The 27,736-nt window shown below is 38.1% G+C and overlaps 1 protein-coding gene across 21 annotated transcripts in view; it reads right to left on the bottom strand.

Annotated features, from left to right (window-relative positions):
* PARD3 (par-3 family cell polarity regulator) overlaps window positions 1–27,736 on the bottom strand; it is a 441,179-nt gene that overhangs the window by 388,076 nt on the left and 25,367 nt on the right. For 20 of the 21 annotated variants that reach the window (XM_021542937.3, XM_085564036.1, XM_085564095.1 and 17 more), the window contains exon 2: window positions 5,456–5,557. In XM_021542937.3, coding sequence (XP_021398612.2) covers window positions 5,456–5,557 — 102 coding nt within the window. Of the gene's footprint in view, window positions 1–5,455; window positions 5,558–27,736 lie in introns of those variants that run through there. The other variant, XM_085564132.1, reaches the window with a different exon arrangement.

Below are 27,736 nucleotides of genomic sequence, written 5' to 3'. Positions count from 1 at the left end.
GGCAATAGTTGGAGATTAATTTGATAGAAAGGTTTTGAGAGGAAAAAAGGGTATACCAATCATGATATGGTAAATACTGTGAATCATATTTCTGAGTAATTGTTTTTGGGCATTTTAAGGTTTTGCTGTCAGATTTGCTGCATGGGCCCTGGAAAAGATGCTTCTTCATTCACTCCAGGGAGTTAATCTTTTAATGGCAGAAACAAGAAGCACAAAAAGTTGTTATTCTCTACTTATGCTTTTAGGGTTAAATTCTTAACTTGCAGAATCAAAGAGAAATCACATGTAAATTCCACTGCAAGTTTGCTTAAATGAGGCAGAGACACCCAAAATTTAGAATAAACAACACTACTTTGAATATTCTGATTATGTAATGATAGAAATCTAAAGATACAACAACTTTATCTGCACAGGTTCCATTGACTTCAAAAGCTTTTTAAGACTTTGAGTGAATGAACAGGCACAGGGTTACCAGAATTTCATTCTTTCTAACAGCATCCTGCTGTCACTGGCCTACCCTGAATTTACTACAAAAATGGGGTCTTGCATAACTGGCCCAAAAAATAAGAGTGAGACAGCAAGAATCAATAACAGCAGGACACTGTAATCACAGCCCTTCAGTCCCTAGCTAGCCTTTAACCTTAACATTATAATGCACTTGCTCAAAATAGCCTTATTTCTGTGTAGCCTTCCAGTTAACATTTGGTACAAACAAAATACAGTCATCCTTTCCAAACCACATTTTGTGTATCACATGCCTCTCTAACTCAACAGAGCTTTCCAAGAGGAAGTAAACAAAACAACAGTATTATTTAGAATTGACCATCTGTTTTAACACAAAAACCAAAAGTTCATTTCCTTTCCACTACACAGGGAAAAGGTCCTAATATGCCTTCACATTATGTGAAGAAGCTGCTCAATGACTTTTTCCCACTAGAAGTACTCACACTTCAAGCAAGCAGGCACTAACTTCATAATAATATTCATAGAATCTCTGTAGGTCTCTTAAAAGCAGATAAAAACGAAGCACAATTGATTTCACTGAATTTCAGCTGCAGTTTGCTTACTTAACACAGTTAACTCTAGCTCATGAATGTTTACAAATTCCACTTCAGGACAGATCCATGAAATTAATCTCCATCCCATTCTCACCAGAAGTATTCCACTCAAACAAGCAACTTCTTGTGTGTCTTTCTGGGAGGTTCAAAGATTGTCTAAGCAGCACTAAGCACCAACATCACCTTGAACTTCCAGTGACCTGGCCCAGATAGAGCACCACACACACACAAACACTGTGGGAAGCACAAGACTTCACTGCAGACAAGACCAAACCATATTCCTCTGGTTTTTATTGCTGCACTCAGTGGGCAGAAGCATGAATTATGCAGGGTGAAGAGCCGACTGAATATTTGAAAATGTTAAGTCAAGCAAAGAAAGCCCATGCCTGCCTTAGTTTAGAGAAATAAAGCTAGGCTGTAAATCTAAGTATATACCAAATTATTGTGGTTATTTTTAAGAACCAGTGCTGAATTTATCAGTGATAATGGAATTCATAAAATGCCAAGGCATTTAGGATTTACATGTTGTTAATCCCAAACTAATTTGGCAAAAAATAAGCATATTGGAGCAAATAAACTTAGGAATAATTGACATTAGTTTCATACCTACATTGATTCAAAGTAGCCCTATTTGCTCAGCTGATCACCACAACCAGTGGCTGTTAATGGCAGATCCTTGTTGCTCTCTCAGGAAGAAAAAATCTCTGATTTTTCAACACTAGAGCTACACCAAATATAAACATCTTGATCTCTAAAGCTTTCCACTGAGCAACAGTCTGAGCATTTCTATTCATAAAAAAATTACATGTAATTGCAAACAAAACTTTTTTCAAGTTGTTCAAAATACTATTTCACTGAGAATTCAAATTGGAGCAAGTTATAGTCATACACATACTTTGGGTTCGTTGGTTGCTTTTTTTTTTCATGAGATTACACCACAGTTTTCTCAATATTTTTTCATGAACAAACAAGGGTCTCTGAGATCTCAGAATAAGCACTTCCATATTACACCCAAAGTGTAAGAATTACCAAAGTGTCTATGTGCCTCAGTCTAGCAGAAGAAAACACAGGTAAGAATGGTTGGGATCTGGGTTTTTTCTGCAGTTGGGTTTATTTGGGTTTTTTTTGCTTCTGAGAATGTCTGCCTACTAAAAACTGATCTGAGGTCATCAAGTATGCTATCATCAAGTTGGAAACTTACCAAGACGACATATGTTTTTTGAGAGTCTTCATACAGAGGGCTACTTTTGCAAATTACATAAATCTGAACAAAACAGGTTAGTAACCTATCTTTAAAATATTGGTCTAATCACTAAATGCACAGGAAACCTGTATTTTTTAAAAAATGAAAATAGGTTACACAGATGACTAAATGCTAGCTAAAAATAGGATCTTGTTTTGTGTAGCCAAATATTTTTCAAAAACAGTAACAAGTCTGCCCATTTCTATTCATGTATGCATAGAGATATATAACTGTATAAAACACTGATATGTTTCCACTGAAAACGATCCATATTTCCATAGTAAAATCTGGAAAAAAATACATTTCAATAAATTATTAAAAGTATTCTAAAAAATGTTACTCAAATGAGCATTCTTGATTTTTTTGATTATAAGGTTATTACCATTACTGTATTAAGCAACTTCACATTCAGTGATATGTGTAATATAAATGTCCATAACTTATGCTGGCTAAGTTAGAGTATTTTATGCCCTTTCTCAATGAACTATGTTAAAGGGCTTAAGTAAAGCTGTTTCAGAACAAGGAACAAAGGAACAAACAGCTTAGCAAAATCAGTTTTTCCATGTAGCTTGTTTCATGTTTTATTCCTTTTTTTTTTTTTTTTTTTAAGGAGGAACATCACTGAGCATCACAAATTATTCCAGAAAGCAACTGGCTAACCCTTACTCATCCATTCTGTTTTAGCAAGTGACAAGAGAATAACAAAATATAGGGACAGAAGAAGCTAAATAAAGTCACCCTAGCATGCTGCATTTTAATATGAAGGATGCCATCAAAGATACTTCTCTCATTCCATTCAGAACAGCTGCTCTAAGGGTCTTTGTTATAGGACAGATAGGACAGAACATTTTCTCCATGGAGACAGTGGAACAGGAGTAAATATATTCTTCACACCACTTAAGTGTTTTATTTTACTACAGCAGTTGACTATGCAGAGCAGTAAATCCATCAAAAGGACAAGTGGTCCTTAGCTGCTCTGCATTCTGTATTGTGCTGATGTGACACTGCACAATTATAGCAGTAAGACATAAAAGCACCACCAAAGACAAAAATCACATTTATCATTGATCCTTAAGTCTAAAGAACCATGGTAAAAACAAACCGATTTTAAAAATACAGATTTCAGGTACTAAGTAACATAACAACTCTTCAAGAATGTAAGGAAGTTCCTTGTAAAAATGAACACTAAAACATTAAGTGTTCCGTTTTCCAATATCCTAGACATTTTTGTCCCAATTTTAAAAAAAGAGAGATATAGGCAAATGTTTGATTTTAAGCACAGTTAATCCTACAGACTTCAGTAATCATTTAATTACATGTTTAGACACCATCTGTTTAAATGCTTTTTTACAAGATACGCTTAACTGTACAGATAAGATACAAAATATCCCTAACTGGAGATATATTCCAAACATCACAAATAATGAGATCTGTATTAGGTTCTAGCAACACAAAACCAGTTGATACACTTGCTATGGGGGCAAAGTAACAACCCAAAACTAAAGGGAACCAGGAAGATCAGCTGTAAAACACACTACAGGAAACTAAAAACCAATGACTAATGACCAAAATACTTGAAAAGATCCAAACGTGAAGGTCAAGTGACAATGACTAATTCAAGGATATAAACCAGTATAGCACAGTGCATGTTTATATTGCACCTTCCTAATCAATGGTGTAAGGTTCTTTAAAAAAAGGAAATTTATCACATAGGTGCCATCAGTAGAGATGAGCTTGGGGAATGCAGAGGTAAATACTACTAATTGCTAAGTATCTTGTCCATCTATACACAAAAACAATATTGTAATAATGACTTTGTTTGCTTCAATTGCAGTCAGAGTTTTTCAGCTATTAGTCATGCACATAAAAACACCCACAGAGTTTCACTGTAAGGAATTACCCCACTTGAAGACAGTAAGGCAGGGTAATAGCCAAAGAATAAGGTCTTAAAGTCACCAGAATTCAAACTTCTCAGGGGAAAAGCACATGAGGAGCTAAGAAGTACATTTTTCAAGAAAGTCTCTGTGTGTGTGTATATATATAAATATATTTAGTGACAAGTTGCACTGTCCTCCCTGAGGCCTGTAAGCAAAAGCTAAACTAATCACACAGCTGAACACTTCAATATGAGATAACCAACTAGAGGCTTTAATTAGCTTTTCATGAAATCTTATCCGGGCACTATTTTTACAGAAGAAATTCCTGAAAACTCAGCACTGTTACTCTATACAGCTTGAGTAATCCCAACATTTCAGACAGTGAGGAGTCTTCATGTCCCAAGACTCCTCACATAATTTTTCCTTGTAAAGTCCTGGTTAAAATAACCATGTCAATTAAGTTTTGTCACAAGAAATAACTTCAGGCAAAGTATCTATTTCTGAAAAATTAGCCTAAGAGTCATCATTTGGCCAGTTTTCAGGAGCCTTGACAGCGCCTGTTCCAACAGAGGCAATTAAGGATACTGTCTGTGAAGGAATGTGTTCCTGAAACATTTTTCCAGACTGAAGTCTGTATAAGGCTCAGATGCTTTCAAGAGCTTCAGCTTTCCAGAGAAAAGTCAAATATTTACATGACTTTACAGTTTGCCACAGTTTCTTACCCACATGTACTTGTATCTATAACTTCAAACAGCCAATAAACAAAAGGCCTCTGAGTTGACTGTGATCTAAATCTCTACTTAAAAAAGAAAAAAAGCACTCAAGGCTCAGCAATGTATAATTATTGTCTCAAGTTCTGTGTAACTAGCAATTCCTCCAAAAACGATTTTTGAATTAAAAAACCAACACTCAACAGTTTAAAACCAGCATGGTATTTTGCAAATATTCAACTGGTAACACAAAGCTACAACATCAACTTACAGATGCTTTTTTTTTTTTTTTTTTTTGGCGCATTAATTTTCCACTGTTTGGGGTATTTTCATCCTTGCAGCCTTCTTTTCCTATTTGAACTGGTTAAAGGATGGAAAACCCATTATTTCAATTAAAAGAAAAAGCCTGACAGTAATCAATTTCTCACATCTGTCAGGCAAACTACATAAAAAATATCTAAAATCTCTGTGTTGGCTCCCACTCTGGGACATGTGCAGGAAACACACACCACTGATGTGCTGATGTGCAGTTTGTGCCATGCTGCTCTTGTAGCCATATGTACTTACACGGTCTTTGTCATCAGCTACATCACAAAGAATGTCATCCAGATCCAAGATCCCACCATCCCCGTGCTCTAGTCGATGGACTTGTATCCAGTAGTTTGGATCCTGCACAAAAGAAGAAGAAAATACTATTAGATTATCACATGCCAACATGAAAATGTTATTCCACCATATAGTCAGCACCGCAGTCCCACAAATTCTTGACATCAAATATCTATTTAGGTCATATTTCTGTAAATAGATGTAAATTGAGATGCAAAGCCTAAGTTCTTTTCTTAAATTGTCTCAGACTAGATACGTAGTCTTCCCTCTTCTATCAGGTCTGAATGAGTCACAATCCCATCATTGACACATAGGACTTTGACATATTCCAAATATTACTGCACATCATACTCCCCATATTCCTTCCATAAAAGGAAAATACACTGTCCTCAAAATAAAGTATGCCAGACAGTGGTCAACAGGCACAAAAGGTTACATGCAGCTGTAAAAGGTGTGAGGGTTTTACAGAACAGCTATAAAAGGCATAAACCAACATTTAAACACCATCAAAAAGCTTTCTACATGTCCTTTGCTAGAGGTGGCAAATGGGATACCTAAAACTTATACTAAGAACACTTTCCACATATGAAATAAAAAAATTATATATACACACAGATACATATACACACACATATATGCATACAAATATGTGTGTGTGGCTTTGTGTTTATACAGGTGTCTAGCAGTAACTGGGAAGACTGCCTTTATAATCTTTATTACTATTTTTGATAGCAAAGGAAGCACAGGGAGTAAGGTTGGGTCCACAAAGTGTCTCCAGCATATGACCCAAGTGCTGGCTAGTACTTGACATGCTATTCTTAAAGGATTTGTTTCCTAATGGGGGAAAGTTGCTCTGTAAACACCTGGCCTGATCATGCTACATAATCCTGCTTCTCAAATACACCCCCCAACGCCCCGGGCTGCTGCTCAGTGTCTCACAGTAAAAGAGCTCCCTTGCATTTCTCTGAGAAGGCATGGCTGCACAAAGCTTCTGCCGGGAGGACCATCAAAATTGCATCAACTTGTAAAGTTCCTGACTTCCTAAAAATAGCAATTAGCATGAGCTTTTTTAGGTATGGTGTCTAGAAGTGACAAAATGAACAAACAAAAATAATACAAACATCAAGCCAAAGCCAAACTTGTACTGAACAAAACCCACCCACACTAAAAACAGAAGTCATAAATAAATAAATAAGCTCCACCCTAAAAGGTTTGAAAATATTTTGATTTCTCAAAGATAGAACAGGGTAAGAAATGGGACTACCAGAATTCCTCTAAATCCATATACATATTTAAATCCTGACAGAACATGCTGCACAAAGAAACATAAGCAGATATTCATCTTGGCTTTGATATCCTAGATCTCTATGTATTTGCATATGATATATATGCATAGGTCAATGAATTTGGAGATATTTGGTACTATGAAACTTACTTCATTGTTTGTATAAGTACATCCTCCTTAAACACTGCTGCAAGTCATCATCATCAGACGATCAGATTTCAGAATTACATTTTATGGTCATTAGGCTAGTCATTTCAAAAATTAAATTACAGACTTTTTTCTCTGATTTCTCTAAGTATTAAATATCATTACCTTCCATTTCTTCTAAGCAAGCACTTATTATACAATTAACTGGATTTCTAGTATGTGGGTTTTCTCTAAATAGACTTTCTGTTGTAGCATATTACAGGAGATAACTTAGCATACATTTTTTAAAAGTAAAGATTTGGGAATAATTAAAAAAGACATTACATTATACACACTGTCATGCATACAGACGTGCCTACATAGCTAGTTAATACACAAATCTGCTTTGTAAAAATGGTACATAATGCAAACACTAGGACACAGCTGGACAAAGTCACCTGTGTACACCAGAAATGTCTCAACATTTCTTAACAAACATGATCCAAGGGAAGTCTTTGCAAACTCTGCTCTCAGATTAAAAGGAAAAAATATATTTCCTCATCCTCCAGCCCATTAAAAAAGTCTCCTCTGCCTCTCATATCTACACGAAAGACTGAAATACATTTTCAAAGACCAAGACTTAGAAGACACAATCAGACAAGCTGTGAAGCACCTTGCACTCCTGAAGGACTTGACTCAGGTTTCCTCTGCTAAGATTCTCCCTCTCAAAGCTAAGATAGAATTGAGCCATAAACCACTCTTCACTGCAAAATCACAGATGGAAAACTTAGTTTGGGCTTTAAGAGAGGCTGATCCCTCAGACATCACTCAACTCACCATTTTTCTTTGCAACAATTAATCTTCTTACCAAAGAATGGAAACATTAAAAACAGGTTAACTGCAATACTGGCTCAGTGACCTGACTACATCCATCAAAACAAACAGCACCCAAGCTGAAACTACAACTTCAATATCCATGCATCCATGTATCCTTGGTTTTTTTTTTGCTTCCTACCTCAACTGTTTCCTACCTCCAAGGCAAATGTAAAAAAAAACATTCACAATTACAGAATCAACAGCAGAAACACCCATTTCTAAATAACTATTGTGCTATTTCAGCATGCACAATCTACTTAAAAATAGCTTTGATACATAAGCTGCTTCTACTAATTACTTCCTTTAAAAGTTTCTCAATATTGCATAAGAAGTTTTAGATAGACTTCATTTTTACTGCATCACCTATTAGTACTGCCATAGCTTGAACTGCTCTGGTTGCTTTTCCTGTCAGACAAGGTCCTGATACAAAACAATACGTGAGCAAGACCAGACAAGAAATATATAAAACAAGTTTGGCAAGAATTTACTCTGGCGGGATTTGGTAAGTAAATACGAAATAACAATGCAACTTTTCATTAAAGCCCTCTCCAAATATAAGAACAGTCTTCTCTTGAGGCCCTTCTACTCTATTACATGTTTTGTATAAATCAAGGATTTGGTGGGGGAGGTTTGGGAGGGAAGAGAGGTCTAGGAGGGAAGGGAGTACTCACATTGTACAGAGATTAGTTACACCATACTGGGGGGGGGGAAAGAAACCAAAAAAAAAAAAAAAAAAGTAAAGAACATTGAAACTAGTGATTTTACCAAGTTATTAAAATCCACAGCCATTTATGGTTCCAAGTTTTAGCAATTATTTCTATGTATTATTCAACCAAACAACATGAAAAAACCAAACTGCATAAATGTTCACATTTAAATTCCTATTCTGTGATCTGTTTAAAATGAACATAATGTTGTACTAGAGTCAGCTCGTATACATTGTCTGCTAAATACGAAAGAAACTGAACCAGAGTTGATGCAGACTGGAATTTAAATACTCCTACATGGATGTTACAAGTGCACCTGTATTCATGGCTTGGTCAAGTTGCATTTCTCAATCTCAGCCAGTAAACAGATATTCACAATTCCCTACGCAATAGCAGTAGTACAGTCCTGAAACATTTTCTGAAGCAGTCAAATACACTGTTTTGGCTTAGACCAGCTCCTAAAGTGGAAATCGGCTATTTCCAGAGCTTACTGGAGTTGACATAACTTTGTCTGTGGGGCGAAGTAGTCCAGTCACTCCTTCAGGACACCTGAACACCTTTGGGATCACCCTCTCTGGGTGGCAGTGCAGGGCTCTCAAGTAAGATGCCAAAAATGAGAGACGGCCACCAACACTTACCCACAGCGATCTGTGCAGGGCACCTGCAACAGGGTGCTTACACAAGTCAAAAGGAAAATGTCTTCAAGTTATTAAACAGAAAAAATGAAAATGCTAAGTAAATCAAGTTTATAAAAGTCAAGTTTCTGTAAAAAAAAGAAAAAAGGAAAAAAACTACAAAACAATTTTTTACATCTCCCACAAGTTTTTCAAGAAACCTGCTTCAGAATTACCATTTCGTCAGACCTGATGCTGTTGTTGTATAGTAGAATCGGATTTTCATATTTTGTCAATAAAACGAAGTTACATTTATATTCTTTCACTTCTATGATTGTGTAAAAGGGTACTGCACTCTCCAAATCTGCAATGCATTTAGACAGAAAAACAAGTGGTGATAGAGAACTCATTAGCTTCACTGCTCCACCAATGTGTAAGTTAGCAAAGTACAATTATTTTGAAAAAGCTGCGTAGATGCCTTTGTCACTAGTTCATGCAGAAGAACCAGCAAGTTCAGTTCATTGAATACAAGGATAGAAGTAACGCTAAACCTGATTTATAATTTCTTCATTTAAATATTGCATCACTCAGCTCAAGTCTAAGCAAGTCAGATCTCCTGTTTCCTGTCTACACCCATTTAACTCTTCAACTTGAGTATGATTATAAAGGTACTTGTAATTTAAGCTCATGAGCACCACATTTTCTAATCCTCAGCAATAGAAGTTAAATATTTGCTAAGTGAACATCAGCACTAAGACTGGAAGCAAGAGTACATTACAAAGGCAGCAAGAATGCAGCCATTCACATTCTGTTTATTACATAAAATGACTCCTAAAATGCACAAAGGAAAAACTGAGAAAACCATTAGTTTAAGTAGTATCATTCAGTGTTCTGCAGCTAACAATTTCATGTTCCCACATAATGGAAACAAAGACCATATGCAGAAAACAATATCTAGAAATCAAAACTGAAACAGCTATGTGTTCTTATTAATGGTATAGGAAGATTTCTTATTCCTTTACAGCTAAATAGGTGTCCTGGTTTTCACAAATGTACCCTTTCAAAAAATATATTGAAACAGTTGACATTAAAAGTAACAATATATAAGATCATTCTTTAAAATACTTTGTCCCTATCTTACAAGAAGACAGCACCACAAACCTCTGAGAGGTAGCAATCTATTTAACAGAAAGCAGAAAATCAGGCTCCTAAAAGCCTGATGAACAATGCTTAGTTTACTAATTGTGCCCACTACTGCGATTTAATCTCACCTGTCACCACCAGGATGTCCTGAAGCATCAGAAAAACGACAATAATCTGCCTGGCTACAATTACGTACTTGGAGCTGGGATGGCAGAGGAGTGTGTGTGTGTAATTTCTTGTGTGCTGTTTGAAGCCCATGCAGAGAACACTACTGAGAGAGGACACAAAGCTCTCCCTAAGAGGTCTTTGTATGTCTTAATTTTGCCCACATTTCCCAACTGCGCTTGCCTTCAGCTGGGTGCAGACCAGTTGCCATTATAATTTTTAACACACTAGGAAATCAAGTAAGACAGGTATTTTTCTCCCCACACTCCTATATTTTCTGATCTGTTCTTGCCCAAATAGGAAGCGTATTTTTTACCACACAACACTCTTGGGAAATGGACTGGCTTTGCCAAGCTGAGCTCCCAGAGGCTCTCCATTGCCAACTGAAGTTATTTGTATTTAGATATAATTTATAGCTTTTTGCTTTAAAAAAGATCCTTCTATGATTCTTAAAAACCACTATCAGCTGGACAGTTGTGCACAAGTATTTCAGTGTAACTCTCAAAGGAAAACAGACTCGTCACCAGGACAAAGGACAGAGAAGAAGCATTTCCAAGTATGTAAATATAACTTCTCAATTATAAATTAAGAGATAAAGGGAAAAATAAGTATATATAATTTGTTTCTGCTTCAAACCATCTGGAATTTAAAATTATAAGGCCATGTGTGTGGCTATCTTCACTGGATTGGGGTTTTTGAGAACAGATAAAGCCTTTGTGGCAAGAATACACACAGATAAAAACCAACTAAATCACCAAGCTGGGGTGTGTACTGGACTTGTCTGTTCAGCAGCATATGGCACTTGGGCGTGTTAACACTGTCTGAAAGGAAACCATAGTTAATAAAAAACTAATATATCTGAAAATTTGCCAGTGAATTCATTCATTTCCCTGTCTAGCTCTGTGCTGCAGGCGGAAACCATCCAAACAAGCAGACAGGTGCCAAAAGACAGCCATGAAGGCTTGCAACGTCAGCTGGCTTCCAGTTACGTTCCACAGCCTAAGAAGCCAGCAAGAACAAGTCCCTGGGTTTAAATTGCATCTCCATCCCATCATCTGTCTCCTTGAATTTCAGGCACAAAGATCTGCTGCACAACACACAGGAGCAGCAGGGGAAGAATCCGCTCCAAAGCCGACTGTGCTCTCTAAAGTACATTGATGCTGCAGCACGGATGGTTGGCAATACTGGTACAACGTAAGTGCATTCACTGTCCCAGCAAGGGCACAAGCCACAAAGATACTTAACATTAATGAAAGCATCCCAGTAAGGCTCAGAAGGCAACTGATACATGTAGCAACTCTTAAGTTACCAGGTGATGAGTTGAAGGGACAGTTATCTTTTCCATTTCTGACCTCACTCTACCTGCAATCACTCCTCTCTCATGAATTTTAGAGCACATTCACACACACCTGCCCTGTATCCCACAAAGTTAAGAAAAAAAGGGCTACAAACTACAACAGAAAATAGCTGACTGCTGTACAGCAGAAAATGGGCCTTATCCCTTTCATCTTTTTGATCCTTAACCTTTAAAACTGCTCTTTGTTCTGAAGATGCAGCACACTAAAGCTAATTTCTTGCTATTCTGTTTTACTGAGAAAGAGGAATACACATTCAGAAAGGTTACAGTTCATGCTGTAATGAGAGGGTTTGGTCTAGGATTCGACTTTTTTCAAACACAACAGATTACACATAATGTCCTCAACCAAGGGATGCACACTGATTTGATATGAACCAGTTATGAAAAAGAGAGAAACATCCAAGTCTGATCACTGAAGCATCTTGTTCCACTTTTGCACTCACCAATGCTTTTCCAGCCTTGCTAAAAGTGCTTTAGCTTACCAGAAATCCATCCAAGACAAAATCTGAACATATGGCAAATATCACTCTTCCTAACACACTGAAATGTTAGAAACGGTATTCATGAAGCAAAAAAAAAACCTAATATTGGGCTTTGAATTTGTCCTGTATGTTCTGTTTCAACAACGCTTTACTTAAAAATTAATCACATTACACTATCAATGTCAGTCCTCAGTACAGAAGTCTGATAGCCAAAAAAATGAGCCAAATAGTCATCCACATCAGCAATTAAATACCTAGTAAAACCTATTAAATCAAACTAATATGGTTGGTAAACTGCTGGAATACTACTACATATTGAGATGTGCTTCATTAATACTTGAGTACAAAAAAAAGCATCAAGAAACTACTTAGTCTTCCTTCAAGTGCCAAAAGGTTTGTATTAGAAATGGTAAATTTGGCTGTTAGCCACTTCACAGATTACAGAAAATTTCGAATATATATATGAAATCCTTGCTTTTCTGAAATGAAGTGGTAATTTTCTCACCTGTAAGGAAAGTAGTACAAGGTCTACTGTAGCAGTAAACTTCCTCTTTTCCTACCCTAAAAGGGTATGCAAGTTCTTCCTATTAATACATTATCCCCCATGCAACATGAAAGCCTGGAATTTTTATTTAACTCATCCACTTTACCTAGAAACAATCTATACCACTGCACAAGAAATCATATCACTAAGTACTTTAAATGAAGTTTTCCTATGTACTGCATAATTTCATTACCTAGTACATAGAATAGAATCTCTATATGCCCCAATAACTTCATGTCAAGGAATAATTCAGATTGGAAGGGACCTGAGGACATCCCAGAACTGGACAGGGACCTGCTGAGCAGAGGGGGGATGATCTCTTCCTTTGTCTCCTGGATATGCCCTGCTGACTCTGCCTGCTGCCAGTGTGCAGGGCTGGCTCCTGCCCACTCACTGTCCCCAGCCCCAGCCTGTGGCACCGCATGAGACTCCTTCTTCTCTAGTGCAGGACTATGCACAGAATCACAGAATTGCTTAGGTTGGAAAAAAACCCTGAGATCATCAGGTTTAACTGTTAAGCCAGTACTGCCAAATCGACCACAAAACCACGTCCCTAAGTGATACATCTACATGTCTTTTAAATACCTCCAGGGATGCTGACTCAATCACTTCTCCGGGCAGCCTGTTTTCATGCTTGATAACCCTTTCTGTAAAGAAACCTTTCCTAAGATTCAATTTAAAGCTTCCCTGGTGCAATTTGAGGACATTGCTTCTCATCCCATCACTTGTTACCTGGGAGAAAAGACAAGCCCCCACTTTGCTACAACCTCCTTTAGGGAGTTGTAGAGAACAATAAGGTCTCTACTGAGCCTCCTTTTCTGCAGGTTAAATAACCCTCAGCTGCTCCTCCTAGGACTTGTGCTCCAGACCCTTCACCAGCTCTGTTCCCTTTCTCTGGACATGCTCCAGCCCCTCAGGGTCTGCTAGCCATGGTATCACTATTGCTGACACAGGCCAGGATGTCACTGGCTTTCTTGGCCACCTGGGCACACACTGGCTCATGGTCAGCCCAGCTGCTGATCAACATCCCCAGGTCCTGGGGTTCTGGCTACATTTCACATGTCTCATGGCAGCCTATTCCAAAATATTGCACTGAAAACATTGTTCACTGTCAAAACTAATGACACGATGACATTTCTTCACGGCACACAGCCTTGTAACCACTAGGAGGTGCCACCACCAAAGGGCAGGACCAGGTCAGCACCTGGACTCTGATACTAGCACCAAGTCAGGCACCCACAAAAAAGGGAAACTTACTTTCTCCTGCCACTATAATGCATCAGGCAACCAAATTTGATTACCATTAAATGAAGACTAAAGTTTTACATTGGGCTATGAAAAACTAACACACTTTTCACCAAGACTACTGACACTTTACACTGTGAATAACTATGTTCTGTTTGCTAAGGGGAAGAAGTTAAATATGACACTGCATATCTAAATTCCATTATGGCCATGCTGTGAGCACCAAATAACACTGTCCTACCCAAACTGCAAAATAAAGCTTTTACATGGGATTTATTTCAATCCCATGTAAAGAAAATCCAAGAAATCTATTGAAGCACTGCCACAAACTCCAACTGCAGTAAATCCACAAGTAAGGAAAGATAAATGTGCCCTTTTCAGCTTATTTTACTGTAACACAGAGCTTACTTCATAATCTGCATCTAAATGCAACAAATAATGCAACAAAAGTGTTTCTTGATTACAATTTTTAATTATTAGCATTAGCTTCAGATGACAGATATGAATTACAGTAATCAAATCCAGAGCTCATGAATATACAGGGAAATGTATGTTTATAATGGTACACAATCCTGTATGCAGGGATTTAGCATTTGGGCAACAATGCTGAAGAAATGCAGAACATGCTAGGATTACAGCTTGACAATTGAACCGTAAGTGAATCTGATGAAAGAAGTGCTTTCTGTTTCTTCCAAGAGTTTATTTACCTCCACCCATCATTGCAGCATTACTTGGATTTAATAAGTTCATTGTTTTTTTCAGCCATCACAACAGCTCTTCAAATACAGTACTAGATTGAGACCAGAATAATGGGTTTTACGGGAATAACCAACCACATATATGTCTGTACATACAGACCTGTACGTTGTAGACCAACACATGTTACTCCTCATAGACATAGATTAAACAAAACAAAAAAAAAAAAAAAGGTGAGTCTGGTAAAACATTTCAAGAGAAAATTTAAAAGGGTAGAGTCATCTACCTAAGTGACATCCAGTTTAAGAGGAAGACCCTAATTTATTTCAGAAATGTACTTGAAATAAGATTTTCATTCGGGGGCCATTAATCTCAAGTACCATGAAAGGTAGAAACAATAATTTCTGATATATGTTCCCAAATTGGCACAGTTGTGCCAATCATGTAGCATGTGAACTCTTAACAATGATTAATATACAGAGAGCTGCAAAATCATTATTACATCCACCGCCTCACATTTCTAACACACTGTAAGTATAACATTAAGACAAAATACTAAATCCCACTCTCTGTCCTCATGGCTGTATTATTCCTTGGGGAACTTCTAGAGTTGGTGGGCAGGACTTTGCAATAGAAACAGCTTTGCTGAACCATGTGGAAGGAATGCACAAGTTACATGAATCACAGAAAAATTAATCTCAATTTAGGTCAGCGATGATATTGCATGTTTTTGATAGGATTTAGAGCTTTAGCATCCCTGGTGCTTTACACCCTGTCAGTCACACACAGGGGTACCCACAAGCCTTACTGCCCCTCTGCAGTTGCTGTAAGTGGGGTGCATGTGGGAGGAGACCCCCCACACTCCCTGCACTGCGGCACACAGGGTGCTTGGGCACTGCCTGCTGCCTGCACGATTCCCTCTCTGCTTTAGAGGAGGAGCAACATGTCACCTATGGCTGCTGACCCAATCTGGTAAATGATACAAATAAAGTGGCAAAATAACATATGCTGAAAAACACCTACAAATCAACACCAAAATAAATATATGGAGTATTTCTACTGATTTGCATTATAGGAAAACCCTGCTAATAGTGAAAGGTTTAGGAGTTTCCCCTGTGCTCTGTAAAACTGTTCCCAAGACTATATTCCCAATCTTTGTCCTCGTCTCCTGTGTGCACATTCTAGCTCATGGACAGAGCTTTCTATACTGCCTAAGTAGGCTGACATGAGGCCAGGACCCCCACACTCCACCACTCCACCATCTTGCCTCTAAGGGACACCCGTGGAACAGTATCTGTGGTTAGCACACTCCTGGACACACGAGCAGGTACCTCCAGGTCAAACCCTCCAAGGAAAACTGGCTTCTAGTAAGCATCTGCAAAAGCAATGTGGAAATAATCATGGTATCCTGTTAATTTATCTCTTAAATACTTTTCAAGATACTTTAACCAAAGCAGGCGTTATTTTCATCTCCAGGGAACAATTTGTAGCAATAATATTTAGCTATTACTTTTCCAAATTGCTCAATCTTTTTTGAAGGAGTCTAATTTCAATTCCTTCTAGTGGCACTGATTTAAGTATGTAGTCACTCTTTTCTAAACATGTCTAATGCTTTTCTGAAACTTCAAGAACAATCACTATATAAATTCAACTACTATAATCATGCTTATTTTATAAGGTTAAATAAAACAGATCTGCAATTCTCTTTGAATTCAAGGTTCCAATTGCTGCTAACCTAGGGCACAAGCCGCAATGCAGCATTTCATGTTAGTGTGAAGGAGAGGAAGTACCTTTAAACTTTTATAAACACCACTCTCAAGGATTATTTGGGTTTTTTCCAAGTGTATTCATTGTTTTGGAAGATATTCTTTTTTAATTGACACTAAGGTTTAATATGCTTGTAGTCCTACTGACTGAGCATGCTGTAGTGTATTCCCATGTTTAAAATGAAAAAAACTAGCACTATATCTGTCTGGAGACCTCACCAGGAAAATAAAGGCAGAACTAATGCTAACTGGTACCAGCTCCACATTTTACTTTTCCTGCCATTTTACTTCAAATCCATGTTTTGTTCAGAGATCAACAGTAAAACATTTCCTCCTCACAAATCAGCAGTAATCCTCTTTTTTAAATCAGTAACTAAGCTCAGGTCTAAGCTTGAGGCTAGCTCCAGTATAACTGGGACCCCAGTGTCACAGTCTTGAGCCCATAACAGAAAACCCTAACGAAGGAACCTTACTTGTGAATTAATGAGGACTCTTTTCATTTTCAAACTCCTCCCTCAATCTCACTTTCAGTTCCAGAATTTGGTATGGATACAAAAAATCACCTGCCAGCTGCAGCTGTCAGGTTCACCACAACCTCCCCTCGCACTCTGGCTTCTCAAAACCCACTCTTCTCCTCCATCACCTACATTTGCTTATTAGTCACCATCACTTCCATACCTGACCAGCAACAGAAAATAGAAGGTATTCCAAGAGGTTAAAGCAAATACAGATGACAGCTATTGGAAAACACTTCTTTAAAAGCACACCCCTTCCATTTACCACAGCAGCATTCCTTCCTACCAGACACTGCAATCCCCTCCCAGACCCAGCTGCACTTGCACCCACCAACATAAGCAAAGCTCGCCACGCTAAACCCTGAGAATGGATCCACTACTGCAGGAAGATGGTGATCAGCACAAAAAACCTCCTTTTACTTTCTTAGTTATCTTCTCCCTTGTCACCCCCAGAGACAGGGAGCAGCTAACAGCAGTACATTGAACTCTAGAGTTTGAGTCTTTCAAAATCGCTCAAATCTCTAACAGCATGTCTGCACTCGTCCAAATTCAAGCAGAAGACTTTATTAAGAGAGAAGCAAAACCAGCTAGTCTTCTTGACCAGAAAAGAAAAAAAAAAAAAAAAAAGCACAACCAAAAAAAACCACCTATTACCTATTAAATCAGTGAAGCAATGCCAAGCCCTATTTTGAACAAGAGGTAAACCTTCAAGTCTTTTCAGCTGAGTTGTGAGTATATCACATATAAAATTGTAAAAACTATTTAATTTTTTGAGCTCAGAGCACTTCAATTTGCATCTCCAGAAGTTTTGATTAATATAAGAATGATATGACAGTGGTGTTTTCAGTCATAACTTATACTGTGGCTTAAATTAGAAATTCCCATCTTCGTAACAAGTCAATTTTGGCAGAAGGTACAAAGAAATTACTACAATTGCACACACAGGGACTATGTTAGAAATATACTCAAGCACAGCATAATATTCTACCTAGAATTATACCTTCAAACCTGGTAAATCCCAAGTAATTATCTTTCTCCTCTTCTGCTAGAAATTAGAGAGTATCCTTTACTTAGTCAAACCTGAATTTGAAACCTCCAGTTTCTAGTTCTTTATGTGCTTTCAGAGCCTTATTAAAAATGTTTTCAGTGTAACAGCCTGATTATATTGTATACATGCACAGAATCTAAGAATTATTCATAATTCATAAACAAAATAAGTTTCACACAGGACTGATTAAAAATAAAATAAAATAGAAAAAATGTATGTGTCGTGTTCATTTAGGTGCAGCTCATTCGTTCACAGAAAAGCAGTATTTTTAAAAATACTGCAACTTCTATTTTCTGTGATTAACTTCTAAGAAATGCATACAGTATGCTTGACTAAGAATAAGCAACAAACCTGATAAGGTATAGAGGGGAAAGAAAACCAAACAGGTTCTTAGAAACTGCACAACTTTTCTATCAGAAAACCTGCTGGTTTTAAGCACCTGGGATCTCTCAAATGGGTTTCCTACCCAAATGCAGTTCAAAGAAGTGGGCTGTACTACTTCTTGCTAGCTTTGAATGATCAGAGCACAACCAAGGCTACAGGCAGCTACATGGAGATAGTGTCTTGAACTCCATTACAGAGGAAAATCTGCATGTTATTCTGTAAGAGTAGAGAAAAAATAAAATATTTTTATGAATAGAAAGAGACTAAAATATGGCATGTTTTTTTGACTGGTTTAGCATACAGTTTAGATAGCATACACTAACAATTCCCCAGCCAGGGCTGCATCAAGCCAACCAAAGTTTTAAGCCATTTCATCTAAACATAAGGTTCCATCAATGTATTTTTGTAAAACACTTCAAATAAATTAACTTTGCCAGTTTTCCTGTAGCAATCAACAGGCCTTTGTTTGGTCTCTTCTATATTAATAGCAGCTTCACTGTTAAAAATACAATGGAAGTTTCAATAACTTAAAAGAATTTTGTTTGTTTTTTTTTTAATAAACCCTCATACTTTTTTAAATATCGAGATGTCTGGACTGATAGAAGCTTGCAGGCATCAAAATAACACCCTTGTATACATACCTACATATATATACACATACACTCTTGTATATGAAACCTTGAAGCCAAAAATACTGTTCTTGAAGAAGTCTACCTCAAAGTCTTCGCATTTGGATTCTCAGACTGTTCTTGTACTCTGTGCACTCTATTTTGATTCAGAATAAAAATTATGTACACTTACACAATTGAAAATACTCCATTAAATAACATTACTTTTATTTTCCAGGAACATGGGGCTTTGCTTTCTAAATGAGAAATACTCAGCTTGGCAGAGAGAGTCTTACAGCTGTTTTCACAAGCTTTTTCCTAGAGAAACGTAACTCCCAGCCATGCACAGATTAAAGCCCCAGCAGAGAAGAGTGGGACAAACAACTGCACACACAAATTGGTTACACGCAGCACCTGCACCTGGGCACTGAGCTGCTCCACGGCTGCACCCGACAGGCTGCCAGGAGAGCTCCCAGGGAAGATCCTGGTCTATATATAGTGAGCTGGTCAGATACACAGAGGTCGTGAACTTTCATGGGTTAAGACACAGAGCAAGATGCACCAGCTGCAAGAGACGGATAAAGCCAGCCAGGGCCTTTGCTGTCCTCCAAACTCGCAGCATGTCCAATACACAGACCCCAACTCCTCCAAAATGAAATCAAAGCTTTGCTGTATTTTCACACACTAGTGATGAAGAAAAGGAAGAGGCAGGAAACCTAGTCACGTAGGCCTCAATGTAAAAACCAGACTGTAGATGTTATAAATCCCATGACTATAAGGTAGGTGATGGGACACAAACGCAGCGCACACAGGGAGGGATTGCACTCTCCCAGCTGTTGGAAATCAGACACTGACTCACAGCAACACCCTCAGCTAGGCCAACTTCTGTTCCAAGTTCACATGCGTGGACTTCATCAGGAGGTTTGCATCATACCTAAAATTTAGCCTTAATAACATTTTATTTCACTGGATGACTCACACACCTTCTACTCTTGTGATTTTGTAAAGGCTGATGTCATTTCACTCCGTTCTTCCACACACATTGCAGGTTGTTACATTAGGAATGCAGTTCCATTTCATCAAGAAAGACAAAGTAAAAATGTAAAAATTAGCAATAAAGTAGAATTTTGCCATTTGAAAAAAGAAACACTTTAGCCAGCTTAGAGATGCAAGGAATCCTCATCCTGAGGAGAAAGCTTTCTTAAATGTCAGCTTTGTGCAAAACCAAACTTGAAGTAGAAATGTCAGCTTATTCAAAGCTTTTCTTTGATCCAGAGCTTTTCTAGAAAAGACTTCAGTGTCAGTGATTAAGACATCCAACATGTGTTGGAAAAGCAGCAGGTTTATGGAAAGCTCTGCAGAGTATGACCTTGCTGTCAGTTCTTCCTCCTCCCCTTCCTCCCAGCTGAGCATCCCTGTCCCATGGAGACTTCCTCTCTTTGAAACAGCCTCCACAGGCATTTTAGGAAGTATTTTTCACAAAAGCTATCCTTTTCATTCGTTCTTTGAAGGAAAAAAATCCTTACTTACTTTCACACAACAAAAAAATGTGTTCACTAGCTAGTTCTATTACTTAAAACCATGGTTGTTTCAAAATTCATGTAGCTTTAGGAAAAAAAAAAAAAACATTAAGCTTCCTTCGACATAAAAACTTCTAGAACCATAAAGTTTGTATAAAACATTCTTTTTGGACTATCTACATCTGATGAGATCAAACATAATACTGTACTAGCCAAACAATCTCCTAAAATATAAAGACAAGGGAAAAAAATACACATTCTCTGGAACTCTGGAGTTTTTCATTCTTCCTATGGGAAGTACAATCTTGTTGGACAATACAATAGAACATATTCAAGCTGTTCTCTGCACTGGTCTGTAAAGTAAGAGTAAAAGCAGACACATTTATGCTGCTAATTCTGAACAAGACACATCTAAATTAAATCAATTTGATTTTAGCACAATGTTTTAAAATGGCAATTTATAACCTCCTATGATAACTCTAACAAAATTCCTTAAACTTTGAATTTTACATAAGTCTTCTCTGGATAACTGATTTTTTTTTTGTTTTGGTTGGTTTTTTGTTTGTTTATTAAGACTTCCTTGAAATTTTTAGTAGTTTAGCACTTGTCTTTTGATAAGCTACAAGCCACCTTCAAGATTCACAGAAAAAAAGATCATATTTTCAAAACAGCTATTTTTCCAAACACCAAACAAACAGAAAAGACTGTGCTTAAGCTTTCATTCTCACTTATGTTCAGAAGATAAATGTTCCACTGAAACAATTAAGTCAATATACAAATGACAGATAGCAGAAACAGTTCCATAAATAGTTACAACTTCATATATTACTCCGCATAAAGATATATATTCAGGATGAAAAATCTGGATCTTGGTCACAACCGAAAAGTTAAATGTATGTATTTTTATTCACACCACCATGACAATCCAATGGGGTAAAAAAAGAAAAGTTATATTTTCTTTAGGATTTTCAGACCTCAAATATTAGACATGTAGACGGCAAAGCTTTATTTTGAGCTCACCTTTTCTGTGAGCATCAAAGCCAGGTGAGGCTATAGGCACTTACTGAAAGCAGTGAAGGGCAGCAGAGCTGGGTGGGGCGTGCAGAGCGCGGCCGGCAGCACAACTGCGGGGCTGCGGTGCGCGGCTGATGCGGTGACACACAGGGGAAGCTCCCTGCCATCTCCTCCCCCGCCCCACCTTATTTCTGACATTAACACAGAAGCCAGAAATTTCAGCAGGAACCAGAATCCTTCTTAGCCAGAGATGGACCATCTGCTTCAGAAAACTTACAGCTCATAGCTGATCCAGTTGAAATTTTACGGATGTACTTCAGTGGATTTCCTAAAATTGATTTTATTATTTCCAGAGAGAAGTGTGGACAGATGTATTCCACAAGTAGGAGGTAACAAGTAGTAGTCAGTGCTAATTTAGCTAGTTTTAGTTGTGGAACACCCAGCCTATTTTGGTGCAAGTTCAATTCAATGAGAAGCACTTTCCACTTCTCTGATAGGAATGAAGTCCAGCCTTCATGCCTGCACTGCTTGTGTCGTGTGGCAGAAGGGCTCTTCTCCTTTGCCTCTCTCTGACTGGTTGCTTCTGAAGCCAGAAAAAGAATATAAAAGGGGGCTTCAGACCAGAAATAAACTTTAGTATACTCTAACCAGCAGTAAAATAATCTTTGGGAAAATTACACAAATCCCTTAGAGACTCTGGGCCTTGTCCCACAACAAGAAGACTTAAGAGTCTAAATTATATGGATGAAGCATTGGTTAGCTATGGCAAGCAGGAGGGAGGGCACAGGATCAGTTCAGTGGGTAATGTTCATCCATCTTTTGAAGATATGCAGGAGAAGCTCTACGCACAGCACAAGAATCTTACAGGAAAAATATAAAAAAAGGAGGGTGTGAGGAGAACTCAGAATTTGTAATTTCTAACAGATCTCCATCCTCTAAAAGAAAAGTTCATTACCATTTTAGCCAAACTCTGTAAAATACAGTTTGTCTTTCACCTAAAACTTGCAGTTCAAACTTTCACAGGGCAGCCCAGAAACAGTGAAATAATAAGCATTTTGTGCAATTACTTTGTATTTAGCTTTAGATTATTTCTGCCTACATAAGTCTCTCTTGTTTCAGCCTTACAGGCAAAGGGAAAAGGTTATTTGAGACTTCTGTTTCTGACATTCTCTTTTGATTACAGACTAAATCCAAAAGAGACTACCCTGAAAGGCCAAGACAAACGTGCAACCACATAATTGGTCTGGCTCAAATGGCACTGAAATCAGGAGAAAGCATCCCCAACTCCAGAGACCTTCAGTCTGTGCTGCAAGCCACATTAAACTTTGCTTACTGTTTGCCTGAAAAGCCATATACATATGCTACAGGAATGTTTTGCCAAGCTTGAGCTGTGATGGTAGATATGCTATAAAAAAACCCTAGTCTTCTGCCAAGATGTGTATAGCACATCTGCATTATTTTTCTTGCTCACTCACAGAAAACATTTCAACTTGGCATAGAGCATCACATTTTATTCTAGCAAAATTCTTGCAAGAAGCACTTGGCAAGCAAAGCAAATAAATGAAGTTCAGAAATATATTTGATTCCTAACCCATGAAATGTGCAAAGAGATTATTGTCATTTTGCTACAAAGCAGGCACTGTACTATGACACAGGGCAATTGGCACATATGCATAAATAATGAAAGTGTGTCATAATCTGAAAGATGTCCATACAACAGCCAGTTCATTAGTTTATATGACCCCCTCCTTCTGCAGATCAGAGCAGATTTGGTTTATATCAGACAACAACTAAAAGAAAATTCTCAAACATATTGTCCATGACTTCAAGGAAAGAAAGGATAAATAAAGGAATTTCAGTGTAATATCATTACTAGAAGTTTTGCTCAGCTACAACATGCAGGACAGAAATAACTGGAGGTCATACATTTTATTTACCAGCACAACAGTACTTCCTGCCCTTGAAAAAACACCACTGCCAAGATCTAAGCCACCCATCCATTAAGGTTTTTTTATATACATTTCTGTTGCTTATTCTGTTCCTGTTTATGTTGATAAAAGTGTTTTATTTACTGTAGTTAAATTAATATTGGTAAATGTTTCATTTTCAAAAAAATAAAATCTGGACTAAAATTATTTTGTAATTCATGATACAGGGTTTTTTTTGTTTGTTTGTTTGTTTTTTGTTCAGCTGCTTTAGGAAAGAAGAAGGGAGAACCAAGGCATGCTTAAAAATCTAGTATTTATCTATTCAGTCTTCAAAACAAAATTCTAATGCTGGCATATCTGGAGCAATCCCTTCTTGCCCTGCCACCACCTGCAGAAGTCTGACCTTCAGCAGCATGGGTGACTGCAGCAATGGGGTAGAGAAACAGGACTGCCCCAAGCCAGAGGTGGTGCAGAGGTGCCTGAGAGGCCAGACTGAGAATCCCATTCCCCTTGGGACAGAAGGGCACCAGCAAGGCACAAAACACCAGCCAGAGCTTGATGGGACACAGCTCTCCACCCACCTGATGCTAACTCACAGCCAGTGTGACTTACTCAGGGATGCTGACCAGTGGCCCCAGCCAATTAATCTTTTTGCTATTTCTTCTCTCTTTAATTGGCTTTCACAAAGTCTGCAAGTAAGCAGCTCCCAAATGCTGTCTCTGCAGCAATGCAAAGCACAGCAGGGAAAACAGGGTGGGGAAAGAAATGCCAGCAGTAGCCCTGGCTCACGTTAGCAGCTATAAAATAGCCTCAAATTCAACTCATGGGCATTTTGGCCAGCAGTACCAACAGTCCTTGGTCTGCTGGACAGCAACTGCTACTTCTCTCACCAGAGCCTGCACCTGGCACCTCAGCTGAACAAAACCAACAAGGCACAGAGACCTCCATTTCACCAAGGACTATCAAAGAAGAAACAGGGGAGAAAGGCAGGCTCACTAGACAAATTCACTGTAGGTTGGCAAAGGATAACAAGATCCTTCCCAGCTTCCTCACCTTTCCTACTCAGGGAAAAAAAAAAAAAAAAAGAAAAAAAGTCTAAGTTATGTAGGTTTTCCAAGCCTTCTGCCAAGCAAGGTTTACAACCACACAGACCAAGGAAAAGATACCATAGCAGAAATCACGAATGCACACTGTCTATCTCTGAGGGAGGAAAAAGCCTGTATGCCACAGCTACCATAAACCAGGAAACCACAGGTAAACAAGTCACAGTCAGTCTTAACATCCTCACAAATACACTGCCCAAACACTAAGCTGCTGCCGAGCAGCCATTTCTGCAATTAAATCCCTGTTTATACGAGAAGAACAAGAGGAGTTATTCCCAGCATTATGCTCTGTTGAGGCTTATAGCATTGACCATCTCCTTATATATCATTACTGGAAGACCAGAAATGCAGAGGGGAAGGCAGTCCTCCTGTGGCTTAAGGAAGTTCACTCCGCAGTCATGTGCAGCCAGTTATTTCAATGATCCTTAAGAAAAAGCATCCCCCAACCATCCAATCTCCAAAATTCTCTCTCCTGCCAACACCACTGCCCAAACCATTCACACCTGCAAAAGTTCCTTGGCATTCACCACATACACACCAAAGGGCTCCAGCACCAGTGTCACTTCACACCAAGTCCTTCACACACTCTGACCAGCTTCTCTGAAGCCTTCACCCTCTGGCAAACAGGCATTACACCAAAAAAAAAAACTTATATTTTGCAAGATTTCTTGCAAGAGAACACTAAGTTTCTCTGGTGACTTACCATTTTGTTGATGTTGAATCTTCTTAAATAGTAAGGAAAATTAAAATGCACAAAATCATAAATAGCAGTCACTTCTACAAAATGATGCATCTCTCCTCCAAGAAACACAGGAATTTATTGTTGGTTTTGTTTTGGGATTTTTTAAATTTTTTTATCGTTGTTTGTAATTGTTTGTTTGGGGTTCTTTGGTAAAGGTATTAGAAAGCAAGAAATTCAACTGTCAAATGACAACAATAGGAAGTGACTGTAGACAAAGCAAGTAAAATACCTTGTCTGTTTTGCTTCAATTTTTAAGAGTATTACTAACATAGCTTTCTTTCTATACACAAGTTATAAAGCTAATTATACAAAATGCTTAGCAAAAAAATATTTTATTTATTGCAGTCTTTAGGAAATGTTAGCTGGAGAAATAGCTATTAGCACATTAAAATGTAGGTACTGTTGCACAGTCTAGGTAGCTGCTCCATAACCAATAATTTAGCTGCTACATGTTGTACAGAAACTATAACAAAAATTATAAAAACCAAAACTAATATAAACCAGTTTCTTTGATTAACTGAGTTCACTGCTAAAAAAGTCAGATTCTATTGAAAAATATTTTGCAACACCCAGAGCTGGTGGACTGTGAATACAAATACACCTTACTGCAAATGCAGATTGAAGTATGGCAGCAAAGATTGGTAAACGAAATTAAAACATGGGTAACAGTAAGTTGTTCTGTTCTTCCAATTCCCTTCTGCTCCCCCAGGTACTTTTTTTAAGATAAAATTATTCCTTTGATTAAAAATCTGGTGCATCCATATATCATAGTTACATTTATAAGCGTTCCAGTACATCCTGACTCGGGTTTGTTTTCACAAGCTTGACTTTTAAACAAGCTCAGCTGTTTTGTTTTTTTTAAAGCTTATGATTAAGCAATTCTTCTTACAGGAATCAATGCTGTGCATTACACCTAAGTGTGCTAAAGGTTTCCCTTCCTGATGTCCCTCAGTGTGCATTTATACTTTCCAGAGTATTATCTCCAGTGCAGAGCTTTAGGAAAGGAAGCTCACTCTGAAACAGTATTCAGAAGTGGTGCCAGAAACCTTCCACAATGCACTGCAAAAAGGACTCTGCAACAGCCACATACATTCTGCACTCTCTCCCATTTTCTGCACATTCCTGCCTCCCTTAAAAAACACATCACACACTTCATAACACTAAAGTACATGCAAACGATTTGCTTTCTCAGTATTATTTTTTGATTTATTTAGACTGAAAGAAGTTCATACTTCTAAAAGAAAAATTACGGGCAAGCCATGCCCTCTTGTCTGGAAAGAATATGTTTTCTTCATTTGAGAAGGAAAGTACAATGGAAACAGGGAGAGGAAGAGGGTATGGGTAATACAAGTTGGGGGGCTGTTGGGGTTTCTTTTAGGTGTTGTTCTTTTGTTTGTGCTTTTCTTTCACCTCCTGTTGTTGGAAGGATTTTTTTTTTTAAACTTCACAGCTATTCTGAAGTATCAGAAGATTTAGGAGCAAAACAGATTTTCTCTGCAAGAGCAATACTTGAACAGCAGACTTGGGAATACCTGCTTTTCATTCCAAAGAACATTTAGCATAATGCTGTACTTATATAGTAAAAATCATCTCTCAAGAACTCTAGAGAGCTCTGTTCTAACAAAATGAGCAGGATGCTTAGTGCCTTCTGTAGTTACAGGGTGTGTTGGGAATACCACTGCTGGAAAATTTGGAGCAAGACTCTGACTTTTATGACCTCAAGTGAGAATTTTGCAATATAAGCAAAATATCACAAAGCAATTTTTCATGAAATCCTGTGCCTTCAATAAGATTACAAAAGCTTCCATTCTTAAAAATAGTGTTTATCTTCTCTGTTAATAACATGGGCACGGTTACTAAACAGATACATCAAACACATCTGCAAATGCAGGTCAGGTGGCAGCACTCTGAATAGTCCCAACACTCAGCTCAGGATGCTGCAGGGAGATGGGTGCAATCCAATACAGAATGAAGGGTAAGGGAGCACTGCTGGGACTGTGACTGCCCAACACGCTGTGCCCAGGGAAGCTGGAGGAGCCACAGCCACAACTGGAGTATTGCAGGTGCACAGGACCCCAGAGAACACAGGGCACCACCTACCAAGCCTTGCCAGTGAACCTGAGCCTCTGCAAGCATCTATGTTGCAATACAGTCCTTTGTCAGTCACTGGGAAGTTAAGAGAAACCCGTGGTGCAGTGAGAGCACTGGCACAGGACCCTCCATCAAGGTGTCCACAACAAAGCAGTGAAACACAAAGGACAACCTTCACACCTTCAATATCTGCCCTCACAGGAGTCAAATGAGCTTCTGTAATTACCTGGAAAGCTTGACATACAGTAAAACTTCTGGTAAAACAAACCATACTACTCCACGG

The sequence above is a fragment of the Lonchura striata genome, chromosome 2 (genome assembly GCF_050655825.1).
Source record: "Lonchura striata isolate lonStrDom1 chromosome 2, ASM5065582v1, whole genome shotgun sequence".
NCBI lineage: Eukaryota > Metazoa > Chordata > Aves > Passeriformes > Estrildidae > Lonchura > Lonchura striata.
This window is presented reverse-complemented; position numbering and strand designations above follow the sequence as displayed.